We start from the raw sequence: 24,857 nt of genomic DNA, 5'->3' as shown, positions 1-24,857 counted from the left end.
AGAGGAATGTTCTTCCCTTGGGCAGTTAGGGGTGGGTGATTAAGGAGGACTTGACCACCCAAGCCTATGGCAAGAATCTGAGGGTTCTACAATGACCAGCAGACTCTAGCTGCAAAAGGCCAGTTCTGAAAACCAGCCAGTCAGAAAACTGGCCCCTAGAATTGTTTGGGGACATGGAGGCCCATGTAACCATCTTGCACGAGATGGACAAAAGATCTTGAGGTCAGATTCCAGCTCTGCACCCTTGACAAGTCCCCTTTAGGCCTGAAAATGGGGTGAACAGTCTGGAAAAAAATGTTCCAATCGCAAAATGGAGCTCACAAATCTTGCTTAACCTGTGTAGCAGGCAGTTACACGGAGAGTCCGATGAGAGGATGGATGTGAAAGACCTTAGATGACTGTAGAGGATCACACATAGGTGAGGAGGATCACTGCCGCTATTGTTAGGCTATTGCTGTGCTGTTGTTGTCACCATCACAATTACTACTGTCCCAGACATGGCAACGGAGGTCCAGAGAAAAAGTGACTTGCCCAGCCGGGCAGAAGCCGGTCTCAAGTCAAACTCCCCCATCTCCAAGGCCGGCACACGATCTTTCTTCCCCACAAACTGCCACTAGACCGTGGAGACCAGATGCTCACAAATGGAAGAGGGGTCAGTATCAGCAGACAGAGCTCTGGGCCCCTTCCTGGCACCGCCGCCACGCACTCTGGGCTCACAAGGCAAGGTCGCCAGCGGGCACGAGGGGCTCAAGGAACCCGTACCCTTGATGCATCCCTTACCAGCCTGTGGCCCCTTGCTCGGCCGACATTTGTCCAAAGTGACTGGGAGTGGGGAGCAAGGGTATGTCATTCATAGTCCAGTGCCTGCGTGTGTGCCCGGCAGCCCCGTGGCCTCACCTCCCGTCTCTCCTCATTACGCCCCATTACGGGGAGGTGAAGCAGATTAACCAGAAAGCACTGAGTCAGTCATTATCCTATCGGCAGGCCCTGCCTCAGAACCCACACGGTCAGACAGGCCCTCAGCGTGTCCACGTCATTCTGAAGGACACTGCATGGCCAGACTGCTAGAAACAGAGTTTGTGATTCAGGTCTCCTCCCCTGAGGCCCACCTCTACATGGGCCTAATGACCTGTCCCCTAATGTCGCCTCCTCCATGACTTCCTCCCTGTGCTCCCAGCAGAGGCAACATCTCCATTCATCAGGGTCCATAGAACCTTCTCCCTCACCTAGGAGGTTATGAATCCATGTCACACTGCCCCTGTGTGGCTGGAGGCTGAGCTGATGCCTGATTCATCCTGCCCTCCCTGCCCTGGGTGCCGGCACTGTGCCAGGCTCACAGCCAGCATGTAAGAAATACGCTGGATAAATGAGCATCTGAGCGCCTGAGCAAGTGAGTGAATGGGTACCTGGATGGACTCCTGTCACATACGAAGCCCTATAGTCTGCCCAGGCTTCCAGGGCATTCCATGCTGGATGAACTATGATTAGACTCTGAGTTTCCATGAGAATCACATGAAACGCAGGGAAACACAATCCCTAACACCTAATGTGTTAATTCACCTAATGAATTAAGTAAATAAGGGCTTAATAGAAATGCCAGAGGTTTTGTGCAGAGGTATGGCCCTCGCTTGCTGGGTGACCTCAGACAAACCCTATCCTTTCTCTGGGCCTCTAGAAGATGAGGGGGTTGATAGCTTGCTTCTTTAGTCCCTGCTGGCTCTAAAATTCTGTAATATTGTCAAAGGTTTGCAGGTAATTTTTCTCCCAGATTCTGGAGGGAAAGGTAGGCCTCATCCAAGGAAGGTTCCGGGTTGAGTTTCTTTTCTCTCTCCTCCTGGGTCACATGGAATGTGGCTTCGGCCATCTCTCCGAAGGGCTCTGAGTGGGAGAGGCTGCCTGTGATGGAAACAGACTCCCTGAAGCCCAGGAACTAGAGCGTGTGAGATCAGCTCTTACCAGCACATACGACTATGTCATTCCCGGAGGAGGTGTCACTCGACTTGCAGGAGAAAGACTGAAATCCTGAGCACAGTCTACGAGACCAGGCCTAGCTCCCCAGAATCTCCTCCCACCCTCCCCAGCCCACTCCCTGAAGCCCAGCCACACTTTCTTTCCATTCCTCACTCCTGCCACACTGCCCCTGACCTCAGGGTCTTTGCACTCACTATTCCCTCTGCCAGGCACGTTCTCCCCACCACATCCCTTCGGGGCTCAGCATAAGCCATTGTGGCCTCCAGGCTGGCTCAGCATCTGCTTTATCCCTTTAGAGCACCTCAGACATCCCCTCCTCAGCGCCTAGTGCATCTGTAATCCGTGACCCTTTGAGTAATCCTTCTTTACTGTGATTCTTCTACACATCTGTAGGCTCCCTGAGGGCAGGTCCAAGCCTGTCTTGTTCACTCATGTACCTAGTGACTGGCTCCATGCCTTGCACATAATAAACACTCATCAGTGTTTGTTAAGTGAATACATGACTTGCTGGGTGGCCTTAGGCAAGTCTCTTTGCCTCTCTGGGCCTCAGTTTCCCCGTCTGAAAACAAAGTAGCTAGATGGTCTGTGAGAGCCCTCATAGGAACTGCACAGAGACAGCCAGACTATCATAGGATGGTGGTCCCTGAGGCCTTGCTCACTCCTCCCCGTCCAAGGTCCCCTCCAGCACCTATTCTCTCCACAGGAGCCTGTGCTGCAGCCTATACTGTTTTGAGTGGCTCTTTGGGAAAACTTCAGAAGCATCACCTAATCAGCCTGTAGAGGAAGCTCAGCAGGCCAGTCCTCCCCACCAGGACCAGCCAGCAAGTGCTGGGGAAAGTTACTACTCACAGGCCTCTGTGACTCACCCACCAGGTGGGAGCTCTCGGCAGGCAGGAGCCAAGTCTGAGCCGCCCGTGCCTGCGAGGTATACAGCCCAAAGCCTGTCACAGACGGGGCACCAGGAAACAGTCTCCTGAATCGAATCTGGTACTGGGGGGACCTTATCCAGGCCCCAAGAGCCTCTCACTGGGCAGAGCCTTTCTGATGCCATCTCTGCAGCCACAGGCAGTGACTGCTTCTCGGCCCAGGTTAGAGCAGGGAGCTGCTCAGCAAGGGATCATCCTGCTTCCTTCCCTCTCTTGCAAATGACCCAGCTGCGAGTTTGTCCAATGAGACACTTCCTTATTTCCAGACTCTTGGATTCAGTTCTAAAAGCATGACAGGACAACGTGACGAGAAGGCTGACAGTAGGGGACACACCAGTGTCATCATAACCTGGTTTATGGCGATACGGTGCTTACGTATTTCCGCCTGCACCCTGACTGACAGGATAATGACCCAAGACCACCTCAAGTGGCCCAGAAGATCATCACACCACCCTGTGCAAAGAGCCCTGGGAAAAGACACCACCCCTCAGCAATGGCAGAGCAGCCAGACACGGCAAAACCCCCCGCCGGCCAGAGAGAGGAGGCACCAGGGCAAGCAATTGCAGAAGCCCCAGACACATCCTCCAGACCTCGTGGGATGCTGCCACTGGCCACGTTTGGCGGAGAATGAGAAGCCCGGCTCTGAGTAGAAGCTGGCACTCTCACCCACTCCCCACTGAATGTCTTTGGGTGGGTCACCCAGGCCTGCGTGCAGGTGGCAGGTGTGGAGGCAGCGAGTCGGGGGCATACCTGCTCGGGCTTGATGGGCTCTGCGGTGGTGAAGATGTCCGAGTAGTGCTGCCTCTCAAACACGCGGTCCAGCACCTCCAGCTGCTGCTGCGTGAACAGGTCTCCCCGCATCTGCTTCCGGAGGAAATCTCTGCCCGGCAGTGAGTGACCGTTCGGCACAGGAGACTCCTGAATACCTTTGATGAGCATGAGAGAGGAGGGGTGAGTGCAGGTCACGCAAGCTGCTGGGGAAGACATGTCAGACCCTGGATTGGGAAGAGGGCCTGAGAGACCCACGAGCCCAGCTCCTCCCTTGATGAGAGAGGAAACAGACAGGGGCTCAGACAGGGGGGTCTTTGGCCAAGGTTGCCCTGCTGGTTAGGCCAGAGCCAGCTTCCCACAGTCACAGGCCAGGCCCTGCATGAAGCATGCGTCATTGTATCTAATCCTCACAATGAACCCTATGTAGATGGCATTATTTCCCCCATTTTGCAGATAAGAAAATTGAGGCCTAGAGAGATTAACTGATTTGCCTGAGGACTGGAGCTCGGGTTGACTCAGAGGCTTAACCACCAGGTGCCACCACCTCTCCTGCTCTGAAGATCCCCTTGGAGGTATAGTTTTTTCCCAGAGATGACGCCCTTCCCCGGGGCAACTGCCACCACATCATGTGACCAGCCAACAAAACACTGTGTTAGGAAGGCTGTAAGGAAACAGATGCTCTCACACAATTCTGATGGGAGTCTACTGATCACACACCTGTGATGGACAATTTGATAAAATCTATCAAGATCACAAATGCAAGTTCCCTTTGACAGAGCAATTGTACCTCTGGGAAATTGTTTTATAGTTAGACTTACACATATGGGAAGTAATATATATGCAAGGTTCTAGTAGCAAAAGACTGGAAACAACCCAAGAGTTTATTTGTAGGAGCTGGTTAAATAAGTTATGGTATGCTTACACAGTAGAATACTGTATGGCAACAAAAAGGAAAGAGGATTCCATCTGTGAATTGATATGGAAAGATCTTCAAGATTCATCGTTAAATGAAAAATAAATAAACAAGATGCAGCACAGCATGTATAATATACAACGTTTTGGGCTTCCCTGGTGGCGCAGTGGTTAAGAATCCGCCTGTCAATGCAGGGGACATGGGTTCGAGCCCTGATCCCGGAAGATCCCACATGCCACAGAGCAACAAAGCTCATGTGCCACAACTACTGAGCCTGTGCTCTACAGTCTGCGAGCTACAACTACTGAGCCCATGTGCTGCAACTACTGAAGCCTGTGTGCCCTAGAGCCCGTGCTCTGCAACAAAAGAAGCCATGGCAATGAGAAGGCCATGCACCGCAACGAGGAGTAGCCCCCGCTCACCACAACTAGAGAAAGCCCGCGCGCAGCAATGAAGACCCAACGCAGCCAAAAATAAGTAAATAAAATAAATAAATTTATCAAAAAAAAATATATACAACGTTTTGTGTAAAAAAGGAAGAAAATAAGACTTTACACACATTGTGTGTGTGTGTGTGTGTGTATACACACACACACATATATGGCTCTGGAAGGCAGCACGAGAAACATTTAGAGTGGTTACCCATTCAGGGAGGTAGGAGCTAAATGGATGGAGGCAAAAGGGAGGGAGACTTTTCAAAGCATGCTTGTTTTGTTTTGTTTTGTTTCGTTATAGAACTTTAAATGTATTGACTATTCAACAAAATGTAAATTACTAAGAAAGCACAGGATTAAGTTCTCTATGGGTTCTGTATTGTTAGCTCTTCACCGTGATAATGCCTACATTTCAGAGAAAATACTAGGAATTATCAATTAAAAATTAAATGGGTTGAAATATCTTTCATGAGCTTTGGGCTTGACCCATTCAAAATGAGAGAAAACAAGGAGGATGAAAGATTCCAGTGAGGAAATGGCCTGCAGGACCATCATTCCCCAGGGCCCTCTGGGACCGAGTTGCTCGTGCAGGGCTGCCCAGAGACACTGCTGGAAGCCAGGCCCGGAGGTGAGGCCTGCCTTTGCCACTGGGAAGCCCCCGTGGGAAACCAGTGTGTGTCAGATCTCTCCCGGGCAGGTGCCCTTACCCAAGGCCTTGCCCAATCCCCCTCCCACCCCCCACCCCGCCAGTCCACTGCCGCCCTAGACTTCATCCATCATGTCAAAACCCCACCCATGTGAGGAAGGAAGCCGAACCAAGGAGCTTGAAGCAGTGGGATATTGTGTCCCTGAGACACTGCCCCAGGTTGGTGTTTCCCCAACTGTCCTACCCAGGGCAACTGCAATACAGGCTCTGACATTTGAACAAAGACACCAGCTTTGGGTGTTCACATGAGTGCTGGCCTTTCAGAGTCCCCCGTGGCGGCTGACAGCTCAGAGCACCCCAGCATCCTCGACAGGAAGGGCCTTTAGAGGTGGCTTAGGACACCCCTGAGAAAATGGATCCCAGATCAATTTTGCCCCAAGAGGATACCTAAGCTTGGCTGTAGACTGAATGACCAGACACCCCAACGTGTGGGCCAAGGAGGGAGCAGGTCTCTCTGGTTGATGTCCCCCAGTCTAAAGCCTGAGGCCCTCCCCTGGAAGCCTGTGACACTGGCCTTCCACGAGACAGGTCCCTGCTCCTGCCCACGGGACATCATCCTCAGAGACCCCTCTTTCGTCATGGCCTATATCCATGGGGGTCATTCCCACAAGGGCACCAAGACTAGCAGGATGTGGGAGCTCACGGCCCAGCCTGTGTCTGCCCAGCAGTGTTCTCCCATTGGCTGGCATCCACCAAGTAGCCCATGTGTGCACAGGTACACACGCACACACACGCACACACACGCACACACACACACACACACACACACACGGGAAGGAGGCTCAGCTGGCTCTGGCCAATCATCCTGGCCCCGGTCACTCCTGCCAAAGCTTGACCTTGGCCTGGGTCCCCAGTGCTCCCACTGAGTCTCTCCCTGTCAGAGAGACCACGTCCACTTTTAGGAGACTTTTCCCTGTCCACCAACTTCACTTATAGTCCCCAGCCCCCATCCTACCAGCCAGACCCTATTAAAGGCTCCTTCCTATCTGCCAGCTCCTGACATCTCCTGCCAAGGCTTCTCCCTGCTGAGCCCCTTGGGCAGTTCCTGCCTCTTGCCTCCCACTCAGGCTGCCCCCTCAGACACTCCACATCTCTGCCCCTGGAGGAGGCCTCTCCCTGGCAGCCAGCCGGTCCTCCCGCTGATGTCCTCTCCCATGGGCTTCACAGGCTGGGCTCTGTGCACAGCTCAGAGCTCTGGAAAGGCAGGGCTGCACCTCCGCTGAGGAAGCTCTGAGGAGATGGCTTGGCTGAGGGCTCCTGTGGGCAAGGTCACTGTCTGGTCACCAGGGAGACCCTGGCACAGAGTTAAGGCTCAGGGTACATGCTGACTCAAGTGCATGCACTGCGGGTCCTTGGAGGACCAGCCCCCCGCCCAGGACACCACACATTCTTCAGCACAGGCAGCCGCGCTGGGGCCTGCTCTGAGTCTTCCAGAAGGAAGGCTCACCGCGTCCCACTCGGGCCTTCTGACAGTCAGCCGCAGCACCATGGGCGGAGCCCGGGAGAGTGTCCAGGCTGTCTTGGTGACCCAGAGACTCGGAATGGAGGACTGGGAGCTGGGAAGAGGCACCTCTCCAGGCACTCGGCCCAATCCTGACCCCTCTGACCGCTCCCGCCTGCCAGCACCTGCACCTGCTTTCTCTCCTCGGGAAGGAGGTGAAGTCTACCTGCCACTTTGCAGGTAGTCTGTCATTTCCTTAAGAAGGCCTGGGGCACTCCTAAACGTACAATCATTTATTCATTCATTTAACAGATATTGATAAAGAGTTTACTCTGCACCAGGTAATATTTTAAAAAAACAAAACAAAAAACAGAGGATACAGTGATGACCAAGACAGGCCCCTCTTTGCAAAATAGAAAGGGCAGCCCACTTTAGTCAAGTGCTCACACAAACAGATATGATTACAAACTGTGATAAGTAGGAAAAGTGCCTAGAAATATATTCAAATGGCCGTGTGTAATGACCTCACGGGGAGGAGTCAGGGAAGTCGCCCAAAGCGGAGTCATGCTCGAACTGAGAGCAGAGGACAAGATGTCAGCAGGGCAAAGCGGGGGATGGGGGGGGGGGTGTGTGCCAGGCAGAGGAGATGAAAGGGACAGAGGGAGTGGGAGGAAGAGACCCCAGGAGACTCTGGAGCGGCAGGCGGGGGTCCGGTCAGGCAGCCACAGAGGCCACAATAGCCACGGAGGTCATCTGAGCCTCGCTGGGGGGAGGGGGGGGCCACAGAAGGGGGCTGGGGAGGCAATCGCCCTCCACATTTCTCAGTCCCAGGGCCTGAACTGCTAGTTCCTGTAGATCAGGCTGTGCTTTCTAAACCCTGCTCCCAAGGTCTGGAAAGACTAGGAACTGGCAAGATGAATTTTACATTTGTGCACATTTGAAGGTGATGCCTGGAGTCAGCCTGTCAGCCACAGGTGATCCACAGAGCCCATATGGAAGGTAAATCACTCCTCATTGGCGTGTGCCCTGTCGCCAGGACAAACACTAATCATGTGCACGCATGCCGCCTCCTCTAGGGTGTCTTCCTTCATGCTTCAGTCACTGCTCCACCTGACCACTTTCTCCCTCATCTTAGGAGTCAAGCCCCTGGGCCCTTCACTCTCACATAGCACTGTTAGCTACCTTGGGGAGAAACACCACAATTAATTCATCTCTGTCTCCTCCACAGAGAACATCTGTGGAATAAACAAACAAATTAGTAATACCACCTTCACTCCGCAGGTCTGGCCTGTAAATGTCACAGTCCCTCCATTTGACCCATTCATTCATTCGTTTGTTCGTTCTTCTCTCAACCAACCTTAGAGAGCAGGCGCTGGGCTAACGCTGGGCATAGAGAGATGAGCAAAAGCTGGCCCAGCCCTGTCCTCATGGAGTTACATCCAGTGGAAGAGGCAAATGTTAACTGAAAAATAATCAGACCAGTAAAGGTGCAAGTGTCAACCAAGACAAATATTCTGACAAAAAGGCTCATGGTTCTCAAAGGCCAGGGACATGGCTGATCCATCTCTGGGTATCGCAGACAGTGGGTGAGCATGAGCCAAACAGATTACATGCAAAGAGACGGCTACAAAAGTGAACACCCGAAAATCACACCCTGTACAAGGACAGGTCTGAACCTCCAGGCCTCCAATGGACGCTTCCATGGCGTTTCTCATCCACAAAGGTGCTGCCTCACTTCAATGGAGAATGTGATCTTGGAGACAGGCTCCAGAAGCACTCGGACCCATTGTATTCCAGGGAGAAAAATCTGAACTCACAATGTGAATGGTATGCTTAAATATATGGACAGACATGGGCAAAAGTACAAAGGTATACAGGGGGCATGGTATCTTTAAATCTTTTTTTCTACTCCAAATCAAATAATATGTAATAGACCCAGTGCTGGGCTTAGTCAACCATGGCTCGTAGAATTAACATTCTGGAAGCTAGCTTCAGGGGAGCAAGGGGCAGGAAGCTCCATCTCGGGGAGCAGAGAAATGCTGGCTTTAAATTTCAGGTTAAACCAATGTTATTCACAACCTGGCTTTGAAGCTAAAAGCTTTACACAGTCGGGTCTGGTCACGCAAAGAGGGAGGAAGCAAAATAGCCTCAGATTCCCATCTGTCAAGAGAAAGCTGTCTCCTGTGTGTCTTAAAAGATCATAAACCCATTGCGTTTTCTTCAGAGCACAGCAGATTCAGGGGTTTTGCATTTTTCTTGGAGGGTTCTGGTTTGTTTCTTTAAAAATCATCATGTACTTTATGTCTGCAGATGCTCCCTGGGAAGAAAGAAAATAAAAACAAACAGGAATCTCCATAATTCCTTCTGGCATCATGGCCTTTGGGATGCAGCCCCAGCTGGAGGCTCCAGAGCCCAGGAAAGGAGGCTGGAGCTACTGGGTCAGTCTCTGGCCTTTCTCAGAGTCCCATTTCCCCGCAGAGCCCAGCCCAAGCCAGAGCCCTGACACAGCCTCCTTAATCCTCACAGTTGCTCCTCAGCATGGCAGGGCAGTGGCAGGGCCCAGTGGGAAAAGGGTTGGGAGCCAGCAGACCTGGGTTCTAGCCCCAGCTCTGCCCTTACTTGCTGTGTGAGCCCAGACAGGTACCTCTCCCTCTCTGGGCCTCACATGCTCCATCAATAAACTAAGCAGGCTGAGTCAGTTGTTTCTAACCATTTTCTCCTCCAAAAGCCACCGAGATTTTGTCTACTAAATAGTATTAAATGAGCATTAACCTATTTCTCCATTTTGGTTGTTTGTGCAGTCTTTGTAGGGGACACTCCCCAATATTCATTCTACCCCTAAATGATGGCCAAACCTACCCAGGAGATCCCATTCTCTTTGCTAACACTTACTTTAAGAATGGACATGTGAGGAGAGGGGGCCCTTGGAGGGGGCTTCTAGGAGAAAGTCAGAGACAGGAGAAATCTTTTTTTCTTCACTGGGCTGCATTCACCCTTAATCTTTTTGAAATTGTGAAAATAACTCCCATGCCCCACCCTTACCCCAGGCTCTGAGGTCTTCTCCCAGTCTGGCTGGCAGTGCTCCAAGGAGGCTGACTTCCAGCCAGTTTGCTTCTTCTGGACTCTGGCACCCACCATGCTCACAGCCCTGCCTCCCCCAACGAAGACAGGGACAGAGCCAGGTCTTGGTGGGTCATCTGCCACAGGAGTCTAGAGCAAGGGAGGTTGGGAACATTGAACTGGTGTGACCTGGGGCATTTCCAGCTAGGGTCAGGTGAGTCCAGGGAGCTTGGGGTTGGTCTTCCCAGATGGCTGCCATGGCTAATTCTTAAAGCAATCCATAAAGCAGAGACCAACCAAATTCAGACCATGCTAACTTGCAGCTTTAAGAAATTGTTTCTGATGCAATGGAAGCTTGCTGAGGGCAGTAGTGGCTCTAGAATTTTCTCCATAGGAGGTGATAGGCATGACTATGGGTTACAAAAGGGGGGGTGAAGGTAGACAGGGTACTTGTTCTGGGGCTACATCAGCAAAATGCCCTGCATACCACTGAAAGTGAGAGAGCATCATCTGTCCCTAGCTAAGAATACAGGGGTAGTGACAGAGATGATGGGGAACACAGGCTCTCCAAGCCCCACGATCTCCCACTGGATAGAACACTGCTCCGTGCCAGGGCTGAGCCAAGTTATTTTCGCATCCTTAAATTTCATTGATCCTCAGAACATCTGGGTGAGGTGTGTATTCTTACCCCATTTTACAGATGAGAAAACTGAGGCTCAGAGAGGATGAGTAACTGAGATCACTCAGGTGGGACTTGGACCTCAGTCTCTTGTCTGCAGATCCATTGCTCTCTCCACTTCCCTTTACTCCTCAGGTCAGCTACTAAGACTAAAGCCCTCTGTTTCCTTATCTGTAAACTGGGAACAATGGTAAGCAGGACCATCTCTAGGGCTTTTATAAGGATTAAATGAGATAATCCCTGTGACACACTTAGCACAAAGTTAGTGTCCAAACACCGTAAGCTATTGTCATCATCATTTACATCAGGAAAACCCTTCCAAGGCTGTCCCATGACAAAGCCCAAGCCTCCCAGGCCTCCATGACCTGCCCCTCCAGTCAAGGTCACCCCTCTAGTCACCCCCCAACACCATCCAAGTAAGCTACTCCTCATTCCCCAAGTGTCCCTGATGCCACTCCCTGACACCACTGTTCATTCCGTTCCCTCTGCTGACTCACCTTTTACCCCTGCCCATCAAAGGCTCAGCCTCTCTGAAGCACAAGGCTCAATTAATCACCCTATCTTCTAGGTCTCCTCAGCAAGTTGCATGGGCCACCACTATTATCCTGGATTTCACTCCTCACAACCCACCCTGTGAGGTCCATCCTCTTGGAATCCCCATTTTATTGCTGAGGAAAGTGGAAGAGATAATAAGTAACTTGTTCAAGGTCACAGCAAGGTCACATGGCAGAGCACTTGCACACCTTTTAACACATCTTAAGAGTCAAGCTGAGCACCGTGATGGATGTGATACAGCATACTAGGGAGGTTCAAATCCTCACTCTGTCTCTTACAAGCCTATGATATTTGAGAAACTTCTTTAACCTCTCTAATCCTCAGTTTTCTCATCCATAAAATGGAACAATACATAATGATACATGGGGTCAATGAAAGAATTGAATGAGGATATATATAAAATGCTTAGCATAGTACCTGGCACGTAGTTAGTACTCAATAAACCTGAGCTGTTTCTAGGATTATCCCAGTCATACCTCGTTTTACTGAGCTTTGCAGATAATTGCATTTTTTACAAATTGAAGGTTTGTGGCAACCCTGCATCAACAAGTCTATTGGTGCCATTTTCCAACAGCATTTGTTCGCTTCATGTCTCTGTGTCACATTTTGGTCATTCTCGTGATAGTTCAAACCCTCTACCAGCAAAAAGATTATGACTCACTGAAGGCTTAGATGACAGTGAGCATTTTTAGCAATAAAGTATTTTTTAATTAAGGTACATACATCATTTTTAGAAATAGTGCTAGTGCAGACTTAATAGACTACAGTATAGGGTAAACATAACTTTTATATGCACTGGGAAGCCAAAAAATGTGTATGACTCCATTTATTGTGATAATTGATTGACTGGGATGGTGTGGAACCAAATCCGAAATTTCTCCAAGGTATGCCTGTATTTCTTCCCTTCCCTGCTAAGAGTATAAGCTCTCTGAGGACAAAGCCCACATCTGGCTCACCTCAAGCAAGGGAGATGCTAATCAATGTTTGTTGACTGAATGAGTGACCTGGGAAGACTTGAGGGGTTGCAGGTCCGAATGGTTCAGGGGAACTCAGTAATAGGATAGTGTCTGGCATCATCAGAGAACTCCGGAGAAAACCTTTGGAAGTGACCTCCATTATATCAGTGATCCCGGAGGAGAAAGAGTGAACCAAGTAAGAGTTTATGTTCTACGTTCTAAGAAAGAGCTGAGGCAATTCACAAAATTTTAAACAAGAGGATGATAAACTACCAAAATTCAGTTGAGCGCTAAGCTTCCTGGTGACACACACCAAAAGGAAAACACAGCAAGTCTCATAGTGCTCAGAGCCCAACAACAACAACAAAATGCCATTAAGTCTTCTACACAAAATAATTCACAGAGCTTCTCTTCTCTGCATGGTGTTTTGAATGATTAGGGTAACTCAGAGATGACTAACAACACAGAGGTGCATCCTGGAGGAGGAAACATCAGACCCAGACCTCAGATAAGGGGAAGGGACAAGGTGCTGGCATAAGGGGATAGGATTCCAGGCCCAGACAACTAACTTCAGTCGGCAACATTTCTAGAGCATCTATGTGAGCCAGGCCCTGTGCTGGGGATCAGGGTGGCAGGGCTGGAAAGGTCCCACGGCAGCCCAGAACCAAACTCGATGTTCCGGGTGATTTTATAAATGCCATCCTAAACCGGGGCAGCACGCTGAGAAAAATCAGAGCGGCATGGAGGAAAATTCCATTGGAACAACCATTATTCAGCCATTAGTTTCACTCAATCTTTCTTCTCGGGAAGGAAAACGCAAAATTGTAAAATTGCCGAATACGTTCAGGTTCGACCAGAGTGAATCTGATTGTGCCGTGTGTTACCCAATGAGTCATAGGCTGTCAGTGAGGGAAAGACCCCAAAGGACTGATGATTCCACACTCAGAAACTGCAAAGGGATTTGTTTGGGGCCAGAAGGCAGGTCCAAGGTGAGCTGAGCCTAGGAACACATGAGGCCCCTGATTCCTGTTCCAAGCCTCATGGATCCATTCATTCCTGAGCAGCATGCACCAAACTCCTGCTGAGTGTTTGGCCCTGCACTTGGCACCTGAGCTAGAGAGGTAAGTTCTAACCCCTGTCTTCAAGTGGGGGACACAGACAAGTGAAAAGTCCCAATGCAGTACAGTAAGCCGCCCTGAGAGCCAAAGGCAGAGAAGCAAGCCTGAGAAGCAGAGGCAGCCGTGGGAACAACACGGTAGTAGCCACTCCTTATACAGAGCTTACTCTGTGCCAGGCACTATTCTAAGCAACTTATCTGTTTAATCCTCACAACAACCCAGTGATGTCAAGTCTGTTATTGCCCCCTCCCATTTTACAGATGAGGAAACTGAGGCACAGGGAGGCACAGGGAGCACAGGGAGCACTTTGCCCAAGGTCACACAGCTAAGAGATGGACGAGCTGGGATCCAAACCCAAGCAGTCTGGCTCCAGAGTCTGCTCCCACCCCTCCACTAAACCACTCCACTTAATCCAGACTGGGAGCAGAAGTGATCCAGAAAAGTCCCCTGGAAAAGATGAAGCCCAAGTCTTAGGGATGAGTAGAAAGGAGTTAGCCAAAGAAAGAGGCAGTCAAGAAGTGCATTCCAACCAGAGGGCACAGCACATGCAAAGGTCTGGAGGCACAATAAAGCCTGGTGCACCAGGGAATGGCTATAAGTCAGTAGGTTTAGAGGGCAGGAACTGGGGGAAGGGGAGGGAGTAAAGTGTGCAAGGCTCTTTCCTCCCCATTTAGCGGCCTGGTACTATTATCTATTATCCAGAGCGTAATATATACTCTGATGTACAAACAGTACAAATACAGTATTGAAGCTCCCATGGTGTTGGTATGAAGAGATGGGATTTCTTTGTGCTTAAATGAATCAAGATGACCTCAAAGAAGAGGCAGGAAGGAAGTAATACCTTAAGCATTTCCACAGGACAAGTCTGTTCTCTCTAATCCGTACTGTCCAAGTCCATTACTTCGTACAGTAGTACCTAATTACTCCACCTTACAGAGAGATACGCACACTAATTAGGAAGGATGTTAACCACCATAGTGAAAATATTCCAAAGCAAATGAAATACTACTAAGAGCAAAAGGGTGATTTGTTTCTGTGAATTGTGTTTTCAAATGAGATCAAAGAATGCTAAAGGCTTCGTTTTAATTACACCTAGAAGGACTTCTCAGGCATGCATCCCTTTTTCGGCTTTCATGCACACAGCAGTCTGTCCCCATCCCCCACTGTGCAGAAATAAATAAATAAAAGGGTTTAAAATCATATTTACTCTGATATCTTTGCATTACCCCCATTTGAGTTTTTAAATTACTGTCTTTATTTTTTTCCGAGGACAATATAACTAAAAAGAAGGTTCATATTTTGAAGTGTATCTATCTGATCATTGCACAAATGTTTTCGGGAGAAATCACTATATTTCTCCAAGATGGGTATGGGTTTTGTCATAGATCAAAGTGAGAGGGAGGAAAAAAAGATAAATCATCAGAGATCCAAAAATACTTTTCATTTGGAGAAGATATCAGGCCATTTCGATGGGGCTGATGGAGTCCCTGTTCTGTCTCCATTACCCAAGGCAGGCAGCCCCAGCCAGGAGCCAGCTACCGAGATTATATTCCCCATAAGATGGTCCCCCATATATATATATATATATATATGATCTTCAACCTCTATTGATTGACCAATTTCACAAGCAAAGACTGGTGAAATGAAGCTGAAATGAACATCATGCTTTAACTCATTGAACCTATCAGGCCTGAGTTAATCTCACTGTCCACTGTCTCTGATAGAATTCAATTGATCAATCATGTTTCGGTGATAGTACCATTTCACTGGCTTATTGCTTCTTCATTTCAGAGCTTGACCTGTTAGATATACTTGGACTGGCTTGACTCCTCTTGGATACACAGAGATCAGCCTCTGTCTGCCAACGTGTGTCATCTCCTGTCCCAGCTGAAAAGAACTCAAGAGGCTTTTGTGTAAATCTGTGGTGTGTTTTTCCACCAGACATACACACATGAGTGGTGGATTTATGATGGCATGGAATTGAAAAAGCACAAATTATAAGAGAGGCTCTTTATTCTGCACGGAAGCACCATCATTCCCTTTTACATAGCTAAATTGAGGTGCTTGGGCTCTGTACTCAGCGGGGGCATGTTCTTATATTGGCAGCTGTATGCGCCCAGACAGAGTAAGGCACATGTGGAAATGGTAACAACAACAACAATAACAAGCGCCACTCCTCAAGTATACATTCACGCTGACCTTTCACATTCATCAGCTTCTCTGATTCTCACCATAACCTCAGGAGATGGGCAAGAGATTATCATTCCCATTTACAGACAAGAAAATGGGCTCAGAGAAGGGCAAGCAGCTTGCCCAAGGTCACATAGCAGAGCTATCAGGCCAGTTGAGCCTGAGGGCTCTGGTATCTCAGCTCCTGAGTGCCTCTTACCCCGCTGAGGCCGACCTCCAGGCAGTTTCAGAACTGTGGAGTCATTTTGGGTACACCACTCTGTCCCTGACTACCTGGACGAAGGAAACGACCTCCAAATTCGGTTCAGAGAATTTTAGAGCTTACGATGGATTCTAAGATCAGCTGCAGCGTCTTCTACAGCTTAGAAACTGAGACCCAGAGGGCAGAAAACAGTTTTCCAAAGTCACCGAGACACTCAGCATCCCAGTCAGGACTCAAACCTGGATCCCAGGCCCTCAGCCCAGGATTCTTCATGCTTTCTCTCAACACGTCCCCTGATTCACGCCAAGCCACATTCTCCACTCTCAACATGGCCCAATGTGCTGCTTTGGTTCCTTCATCGCAGTTAATTTAATTTTCCTAACTGCAAGCTAAGATGTTGTGCTTTGGGAAATCAGGGCACAGGGGCTCCACCCGGCTGTCTGCCTGGGGGAGGAGGCTCTTGGAACCACAAAGCTGAGCCCAGCATGCAGGTCTCTGGAGGAGGCCAGGGCAATGACAGTTTGCAAATAAGCCTTGCATCTGCTTAGAGCTGGCAGAGTCTGCAAACACACTAATGGACTTTCCTCTGCCCACAGGGAGCTGGGGAGAAGCAATAAATAAAGTAGGCGCCTCTGGGGGGAGCCATTGCTGAGGCCAGAGATGGGGCTGAGATGAAGGGCTTGTTGAGGGTGGGGGAAGGGCTTCTGGGACTCACACTGCATCATGTTGCCCCCCCTCCCCGTACACCTTCCAGTAGCCCCAGACCCTACCTCCCAGATCCCTCAGTCTGTATTCCAAATAGTCGGGCCCTTGTCTGATTATATCAATACACTTACAATTCAGTCCAGACACAGAACGGTTGTGGGGTAGAGGGGCTCATATGGTTGCTGTGGCCACAGAGTAGAGACCCTCTTGGAGGGGGATAAGAAAAGGCCCAGGGGCCAGATGGAGGCCCTCACCCAGGAAAGAGCGCATGGCGGGAATGGCTACCCAGGTTCAGGGGCAGGTCCAGGAGACGATGAAGAGGGAAGTCTGCCAGAGTTAGAGACTCACTGGTGGTGGAGGACAGAACGCACCCCTGAACTTCCCTGTTAGACGTTTCGGGCTGCCACCCACTGATGCCCCATCTCACTGAGAGCAAAATCCACAGTGGGTCATGGCTGACAAGACCCTACTGTATCTGGGTCCCCTGGCCTGCAGCCCCACTTTCCTGACCTCCCCTCCTCCCACCCTCCTCCCACTTACTCTGCTCTGGCCACATCGGCCTCCTTGCTGTCCCTCAATCATGCCAAGCACACCCTTGCTTCACTCAGACCTTGCCATGTGCTGTTCCCTCTCTCTGGAACATTCCTCCCCCAGTACCTGTTTGGCTCCCTCCTCCTTCCCCTAGAGTCTCTGCTCAAATGGCATCTCATCATTATGACCACCCTCCACAAACCAGCATGTACCCTACCCCCGGCCCTGCTTCATTCTCTGTCTCCTTACCCAGCTTTGTGGTCCTCCAGAGCACTTAACAACATGCTGTTTATTTTCCTTATTTATTTATTCTCCCTCATTAGAATATCATTCATGAGGGCAGAGGTTTTGTCTGTCTCGTTCATTGCTGTGTCCCCAACACCAAGAATAATGTCCGGCACATAGTAAGCGCAAAAAAAACACTTGTGGAATAAACAGGTAAAAGTGGATATTTCATTGAAAGTGAAAAAAAAAAGCAAAAACAAAAACAGGTACAAAGGAGACAGCCACAGCCACTCCTTGGCAACCTCCCATTGTGAAGGAGTGCTCACTCCCTCCCTGCGGGCATCTGATGAAGTGCCTTTCCATGCTTGGCCTAGGGCTTGGGAGACAGAACTCCCTCAGGGAAAACAAAGGGGGCCACCAGGCCTTGACCATCACTGAGGCCGCAGTGCCCAGCTCTCAGTCAGGAGCCAGTGAATGGATGAATGACTCCCCAAGGGGGAGGCCCGGCCTTGGAAGAGTTTAAATGACAAAGATGGTAGTGTACCAGGTGCCAGCTCTGGCTCTGCCACTTGCCAGCCGTGTGACCTTACACAGCACATCTCATCTCATCTGTGCAATGGGGTCAATAAATCCTGCCAAGCCTGCAGCACTGGGTCAGAGCAAGCAAGCCAGGGGGACCACAAATTGAGACAGTATCATCTGCACGGCAAACATCTTGGGTCAGCCGATGAGGACAGGGAGTGAGAACAGGAAAAGGGAAGCCATTTGCCTAATTAAAAAGGACAAGGTGTGTTCAGAGAGGAGCACCTGGCTAAGCTGCACCCTTTGGTTCAAGCATTCATTCGTCTTTTGCTGGTGCTCCGACCCCAAGCATAGTCCTGTAAGGGGAGCCCATTTCCTAGCAGGGGGAAGAAGCCTAGAGATGGAGTTAGGATTCAAGCATCGGAAAGTGCCCTACGAGAGCACTGAAGAGCAGACAGTGGGCGCCAAGAGACAGAGTCTGTTTGGTGTTAGGGGTCAGGGAGAGGGTCAGGATAGGCTTCCTGGAGGAAACAGTTGGCATTTGAGCCAGGATTTGGACTTGGGGGCATGAGAGAGGAGGCAGAGGGTATCCCAGACAGAGACAAGATGCAGGTGGGGCTCTCACCAACCGTGGTTCCCTGGGAGCTTGGTACCCATGGAGGAGCCCCAGATGCACATCAGGCCATGCTTCTCTGTCTTCCCAGCACAGGGTCCTCCACACAAAATGCACAATATATGCAGATTTTGCTTTTTCACAGAGTCACAGAACTTCCCAAAGGAAGAGACCCCAAAAAGAAACTCATTTGTTGCAGTGGATCTCAACAAGGGTGATCAAATCAGAGGAGATTTTGGAAATCTGTGACTTACTGTTATTTGGGGAGGACTTACGGCATTTAGTGGGCAGAGCCAGGGTGCTCCCCAGTCCGGGCCAGTGAAGGATCGCCCTGCGTCTCACACATCTTTGGAATGATTCATCACACATTCAAGTTGGTGAAAACTCTCTTTATAAATATTTGAGCCATGAACCTAACGCTATTTTACTTATATACACAAACTTGGTGTTTTAATTTACACTGAATTTTCCAGGAATACAACCATCACATAAATTGAGGGAAGATTATGCTTTGCTTTGGTTGCAATTTTATCAAGACATGTTCACAATTTCAGAAAATCAGTTTGCTGATGGCAACACCACCAGAGGTATTTGTATTGCCAGAAAACGCAGCTGTCCACATTTGTAGCTGCCACGTTCATGGTGATTCTACGCATAAGTGCAAGCAACTGACTACTTTATTATGTCTTCTGGTGTAATCAGGCCTGAGCATTTACATAATGAAATACATCATTTAATTATGATTTTATTTTTCTTTCCTTTTTTTGTTACAATTGGGGCATTATATTGATTTTTAAATTATGTGTATAGGTAGGTTATATTTTCTCTAAATTTCATTTTAGGATAGCAAAGGAAGCACTACAAAATACTTGTTTTAAAGAGGGGAGGATTTAACAATTTTTAATTTGACAGCATTTACACTCACTGTATACCATTTCCAAGGTCCCTTCAGCTCTGCCAATTAGGACTATCTCATATTGAGACTATCACCCTAATCTGTCTTTCTGAAAAAGGGTGTCTTTGGGGAGAGAAAGAGTTCTCCAGACCCCTTCTGAGGAACAGGAAGACAGGTGCCAAAATTAACTATAAAATAAATGTACTTCCTCAGGCATGAAAAGTAAGAGCTTGTTCCTAAAAGACAACACTGGATTCCCCCTATTCTTTTTTAGCAACCCAATTCCAGATACAATAATCCAGCTAGGACAGAGCCAAGAAGGGACCCAGGTTCCACAACAGCTTCCCCCTCCTGCCAGGTCTTCTCTCAGCCATCTGCGTCAAGGAGAAGAGCAAAAAGCCAGGGGAAGAAAAGACACCTTGACAAATCAGTGCTCCTGCTGCCCTGCAAACATGCAGAATGAGCTTTGGAGCTCGGAGAGCAAGGGAGGTGGGACTAAGACCAGGTGAGGTGTAAGCGCAGGGGAGGGATTGCAGGGTTGGGGGGGTTACGTGCTACCTCTGCCATTAACAGAGTGATTAAGTGCACAGGCTCTGAAACCAGACTGCTTGGGTTTGAATCCCAGCCCTGAAACTTACTAGCTGCATGACCCTAGACTGATAATTTAACCTCTCATCTTTTCCATCTGCCAAAGGGAAACAGTAATAGTACCTACATTTCTTAAGGCTGGCGTTGTACACGGTGCCTGTCACACAGTGAGTGCTTCAGTCTCAACGTCAGCTGCACTGGTCACACTGCAAGACTGGGCTGGGAGCAGAGACCTGGGTCCTGCCTCCATCTCCCCTGTGGACGACTCACACTCATCTGGTCCTCAGAGACCATCAATTCCAATTCCCCCATTTTACAGACAAGGACACTGAGGCCCAGAGAGGGGAAAAATATGGACAGAGCTCACACAGCAAACTAGCGTTAGATTCCCAATCTAGACTCCTTCCACAACATCGTGCTGCTTCTTAAACACACTAAGCATCAGTTTGTACATTTCTGAATAAGAGTGGTTGTCACAGGGTGGCACCAAGGATCACTGAACGCAATGACGGGGGGAAAGTCCTCAGAGAGCCCTTATTAAGCCTGTGCCAACTCAAGGAATTCAGGCCGTTACTCAGCACACAGTAGGCGCCTGACACATATTTATCACGTGCATTGTACTATCTTCTCTCACTGGTCAGTAAGTTCCCCAAAGTCAAGGGCCTTTCATATCAGAGTATCTGACACATGGCTGCTTCTCAGTAAATATTGGTTGAGTGAATGAATGAATGATAGTGTGCCTGAAAACAGAACTAGAAAGGGGGGTGGGGTGGGGGGAGAAAAAGGAACGCTTTGGTTCTCTAACTAGAGGGAAAGCAAGAGACTGAAAAGAAGAAAGAAATGCATCCCCTTATCCACTCCTTCCACATCTGTGCTCTGTGCCAGACCCCAAGCTGGGTGCTAAGGGAGCAACTGGGAGGAATCGGAGGTGGTCCCTGCCCTTGGAAGTCACCAACCGATGGGGGAGGCAGAAGAAGGCTGCAGAGACTCAGAGGTGGCCATGTGGCTGGCAGCCTTCTCCGTGGGGACAAGGAGGGCTTCCTGTGGGGGGTGCCACGCCACAAAGAATGGGGATACAGACAGGGGACAGAGGTGGAAGGAAGGCCCTCTCTCCAGAGCAGAGGGCACAGAGACAGCATCACCACATGTGATGGGCTGATATGCAGCCCTGAATTTGTCAAGCCATGCCCCGAGGGGCAGGGATGCCTTTGTGTCTTTTTCTACTTTTCCACTGGAGCAAAAGACAAAAAACTGATGTCAGGGCATCACTCAGCAAGACCAGAAGAACCCTAACACTCAAAAGCAGAGGGAAGAAGCGGCCGCAGGAACACCAGGAGGACGGGCCAGTCCAACAAGAGAGCAAGGAATTTACGAACCCCCAGCCCAATTCTGCACTGCGGAGCAAGGCGAGAGTGGTGTGCATCACCCACCGCAGCACCGCGGTGCAAAGAGGCCCAGCAACCCGGCCTCTCCTCCGCCGGCTCCGGGGCGCAGTGTCCCTCGGGCTCCTGACATTAGGTGGGCCGGTCCCCCGCCGCCGGCGCCCCTCGCCTCGGCGCGCTTCATCTGCTCCGCTGCCCAGCTCCCGGCTGCCGCCGCGCCCGCGCTCCCCGGGGCCCGGAAAGCTGGCATCCGTTGTTACCATAACAAACTCAATTGTTCTCAGCAGGGCCCCGGCAAATAAAGTCATTCATTACGGGCCTATCCCGGCCGCCGTAGGCTGCGCGGCAATCAGCGGGCCGCCCGCCGCCCCCTCGCGGGCCGAGACACGCGCCAACGCCGGTACCTGCCGGGGCCGGGCCCGCGGCGCCACGGCCGCCACGCTGTGCCCGCGGCCCCGCCGCGGCCGTGCCGGCGGGAGGAGCGCCGGCCGCCGATTAGTTTTATCTCGGCACGTCAATTGACTTATACTGATTGGCTTCCTGCCGCCAAATGTCAATTAAATTGCAAATGCTTGGCTGAGGCAGGGCAGGCGGGCCGCCTCCTTGCCGAGGGCGCCGCGCTCTCCCTTTTTTTGCGCCATGTTCTGACGCGGTTGGATTTCTTTCTCCTGCCAGCCCGCGCAGCAAACCCCCATGCCCTCCTGGAAGACAGTTGCCCTCCGTTCCCAGCCGATGGGGCGCCCCGAGAGCGGGGCGGAGGAGCGTGGTCTGGCCTCTGTCTTCTCCCCAGGGCCCTGGGCCTCTTAGAAGGGCTTTCTTTATTCGCTGGGTGGCACGGCGGAATCCCTGAAAATTCCCCAGAGATCCTGGCAGGGGACTCCTGGTGCGACCTTGAGCGTACCCCTTCCGCTCCACTCAGGCCCGGCTTTCTTCGCCGACCAAGGGAGCTTGAAGGAGATGGCGGCTGGGGGCCTCTTTCTGGGTGTGCGGAGGGAGGAAGGTCAGCAGAATCACAAACATTCACTGGGCGCCGACTCTGTGCCGGGTCATGCGTGGGCACGGGCTAATCTGCTCAACAGCCCTCTGCAGCAGGTATTATTATCCTTCTTTTACAGGCAAGAGAACTAAGGCACAGGTTAGGGAAGCGGCCGATTGGGTTTCAGAATGGGCAGCCAGGCTTCAGAAGCCTGTGGCTTCAGTATTGTACGCGGTACTCACAGGGGAGGCACCGTGAAGAAATAAGAAAGGGAAAGGGACAGGGCACTAAGCTAGACCTGGGCACCTGCCACTGTTACCGATCAGGGTTCTTGGCCTTCCCCAATCAATAGAAATTGACTAGAGGCCAGACAAGAAATTCAGGCAAGGCTTTATTGGGGCCCCTTGTGCAGCACGTGAGGGCCAGCGAGAACAAACCACAGGTTCTCTTGCTCGCTCCCCGAGGCGGGGCAAGCTTGTTTCTTACATGGGGTGAGGGTAGGGGTGTGTCCAGGGGTCGGGCCAGAGGGGTGACTTAGGTGTTTTGCCCACCCCTTAGGTGGTGGTGTGGGCAGGGGGCGTGCACAGTACCCTGCTTTTGCTCCCGACACCCTGTTTTTGCTCTGGACACCCTGTTTTTGCTCCAGACTCTTCAAAAGTGGCAGTTGGGTTTTTTTGGTCTCTTTGTATCTTTTGGGTCCAGAATTTGCCCCAACTGGGCATGCATACAGTTATTTTTAGTCCCAGGCAGTTTCTTTGTATTTTGTTGCTCCAGGAGAGGTGTGTCCAGGTGCAAGCACTGCAGCGCTGCAGCAAAGGGTCCCAGGTCCCAGCCTGTCTCACCACTGCCAAGAACAGTTATTCTTGCCGGTTGTTTTACATCCATATGAAATTCTCACATTAATTGTATGATCTAAGGATTAGAGTCCCCGTTTTACAGATGGGTAAATGGACCCTTGGAGAAGTTAATTCTCCAAGGGTAAATGGACCCTTGGAATTTGTCCAAGGTCACAGAGCAGGCACTTGAAATGAACTACAACACCCATACCTACATAGAGCTTGACAGTTTATAAAGCACTTTCTCACACATTGCTCCTCCTGAGTTGGCACAAGACTTTGAGGAAGGAATTCTGCTCTGTCTTTGCCAGTAAGAAAACCCAGGCCCAGCGTGGCTTGCCCAAGATCACCAGCACTCAAACCCAAGGCCCTGTGATTCCTGATCCTGTGCTCCAAGCCCTACCTCAAAGAGACCTTGAGCGAAAATGACTCAGGCACAGGTCCCACTCGTCCCCTCTCCCCATTCTGTGGGGAGCTATAGAGGAGTACGCAAGTCATAACTGGAGTCAAGCTGGAAAATGCTTAGGGTCACAGGGAGAGCAGGAAAGGGGGCACCCAGGAAAGACGGCATTTTCGGGAAGGACCATACATTAGGCCCCCAAAGAGATTTGGTGGGTTTTCCTTCACTGTCTGCCATAAACCTCCCCCTTTGCTGCTTCTGTCTGCCTCCTTAAAGCTCTGTCTTGGGAGAGAGGTATGCAGGTTCTTAACTGATGAAATGTGCCAGCGTTTAAAAGATACAAACCTGACCAATCGTTCTTTTCAGAAAAGAGATGTTAGCGGAACAAAAGTCCCATTCAAAAGTGCTGGATGGCGTTTGTATCTCACACAGAAAGGAACCGAAGAGAGAGAAGATGGAGGAGGAGGGAGGGGGAACAGCAGGGAGGAGGGAGGGGGCAGAATCTGGGGATGGAAGGGTGATCCGGGCTCATTGCATCCAAATCAAAGACCCAGAGGGTAGGGACCTGACTGAGACCACACAGCAAGATAGTGGTGAACTGGAGCCAGGAACCCAGCCTCTCCACCCTGTGACGGGCTCATCCTGCCTCTGCAAGCTGCCCTCAGCTACAACTCGAATTGTTTGTTTCTGAGAAAAAGTGGAGCTAAAATTCTGCCAATGTAAATTCTGGTGCGTACATCTTTTCCTTCTGACCCTAGCCTGAATAATCCTATCATTAGACTTAGCAATATAAATAAAATAATCATTTAAAAAAGAGAGAAAAATGGGAATTCCCTGGCGGTCCAGTGGTTAGGACTCGGCACTTTCACTGCCGTGGCCCAGGTTCGATCCCTGGTCGGGGAACTAAGATCCTGCAAGAGAAAGAGAAAACAAAAGAGCTGGGAATTTAGAAAGTTCTTAAGAAGGTCTTCTTGAGGAATTTGGATTCAGGGTAAAAACTCTGCTCTGATGAGTTAAATATTCTTAAAATGTGCCATGTGCCAGAGCTGATCAAAATACTATAGATAATGTTTTTTAATTACCAGGAATTGCAGGAATTATTATCCCCTTTTGACAGATGAGGAAACTGAAGCTCAGAGAAGTTCAGGCCCTTGTCAAAGCTCGCACAGCTAGTAAGTGGCAGGGCTGGGCTCGAACTCCAATCCACCCACTGTGCTACCCTGCTGTGGTGTGAAGTCCATATGTGATCAGCCAACTGCACT

The 24,857-nt window shown here is 50.3% G+C and overlaps 1 protein-coding gene across 1 annotated transcript in view; it reads right to left on the bottom strand.

Moving 5' to 3' along the window:
• PAX5 (paired box 5) overlaps positions 1–24,857 on the bottom strand; it is a 165,110-nt gene that overhangs the window by 115,774 nt on the left and 24,479 nt on the right. Inside the window, exon 4 of the mRNA XM_068552469.1 lies at positions 3,648–3,823. Within this exon, the coding sequence (XP_068408570.1) occupies positions 3,648–3,823 (176 nt within the window). The remainder of the gene's footprint in view (positions 1–3,647; positions 3,824–24,857) is intronic.

Source organism: Eschrichtius robustus, chromosome 10 (genome assembly GCF_028021215.1).
Source record: "Eschrichtius robustus isolate mEscRob2 chromosome 10, mEscRob2.pri, whole genome shotgun sequence".
Lineage (NCBI taxonomy): Eukaryota > Metazoa > Chordata > Mammalia > Artiodactyla > Eschrichtiidae > Eschrichtius > Eschrichtius robustus.
This window is presented reverse-complemented; position numbering and strand designations above follow the sequence as displayed.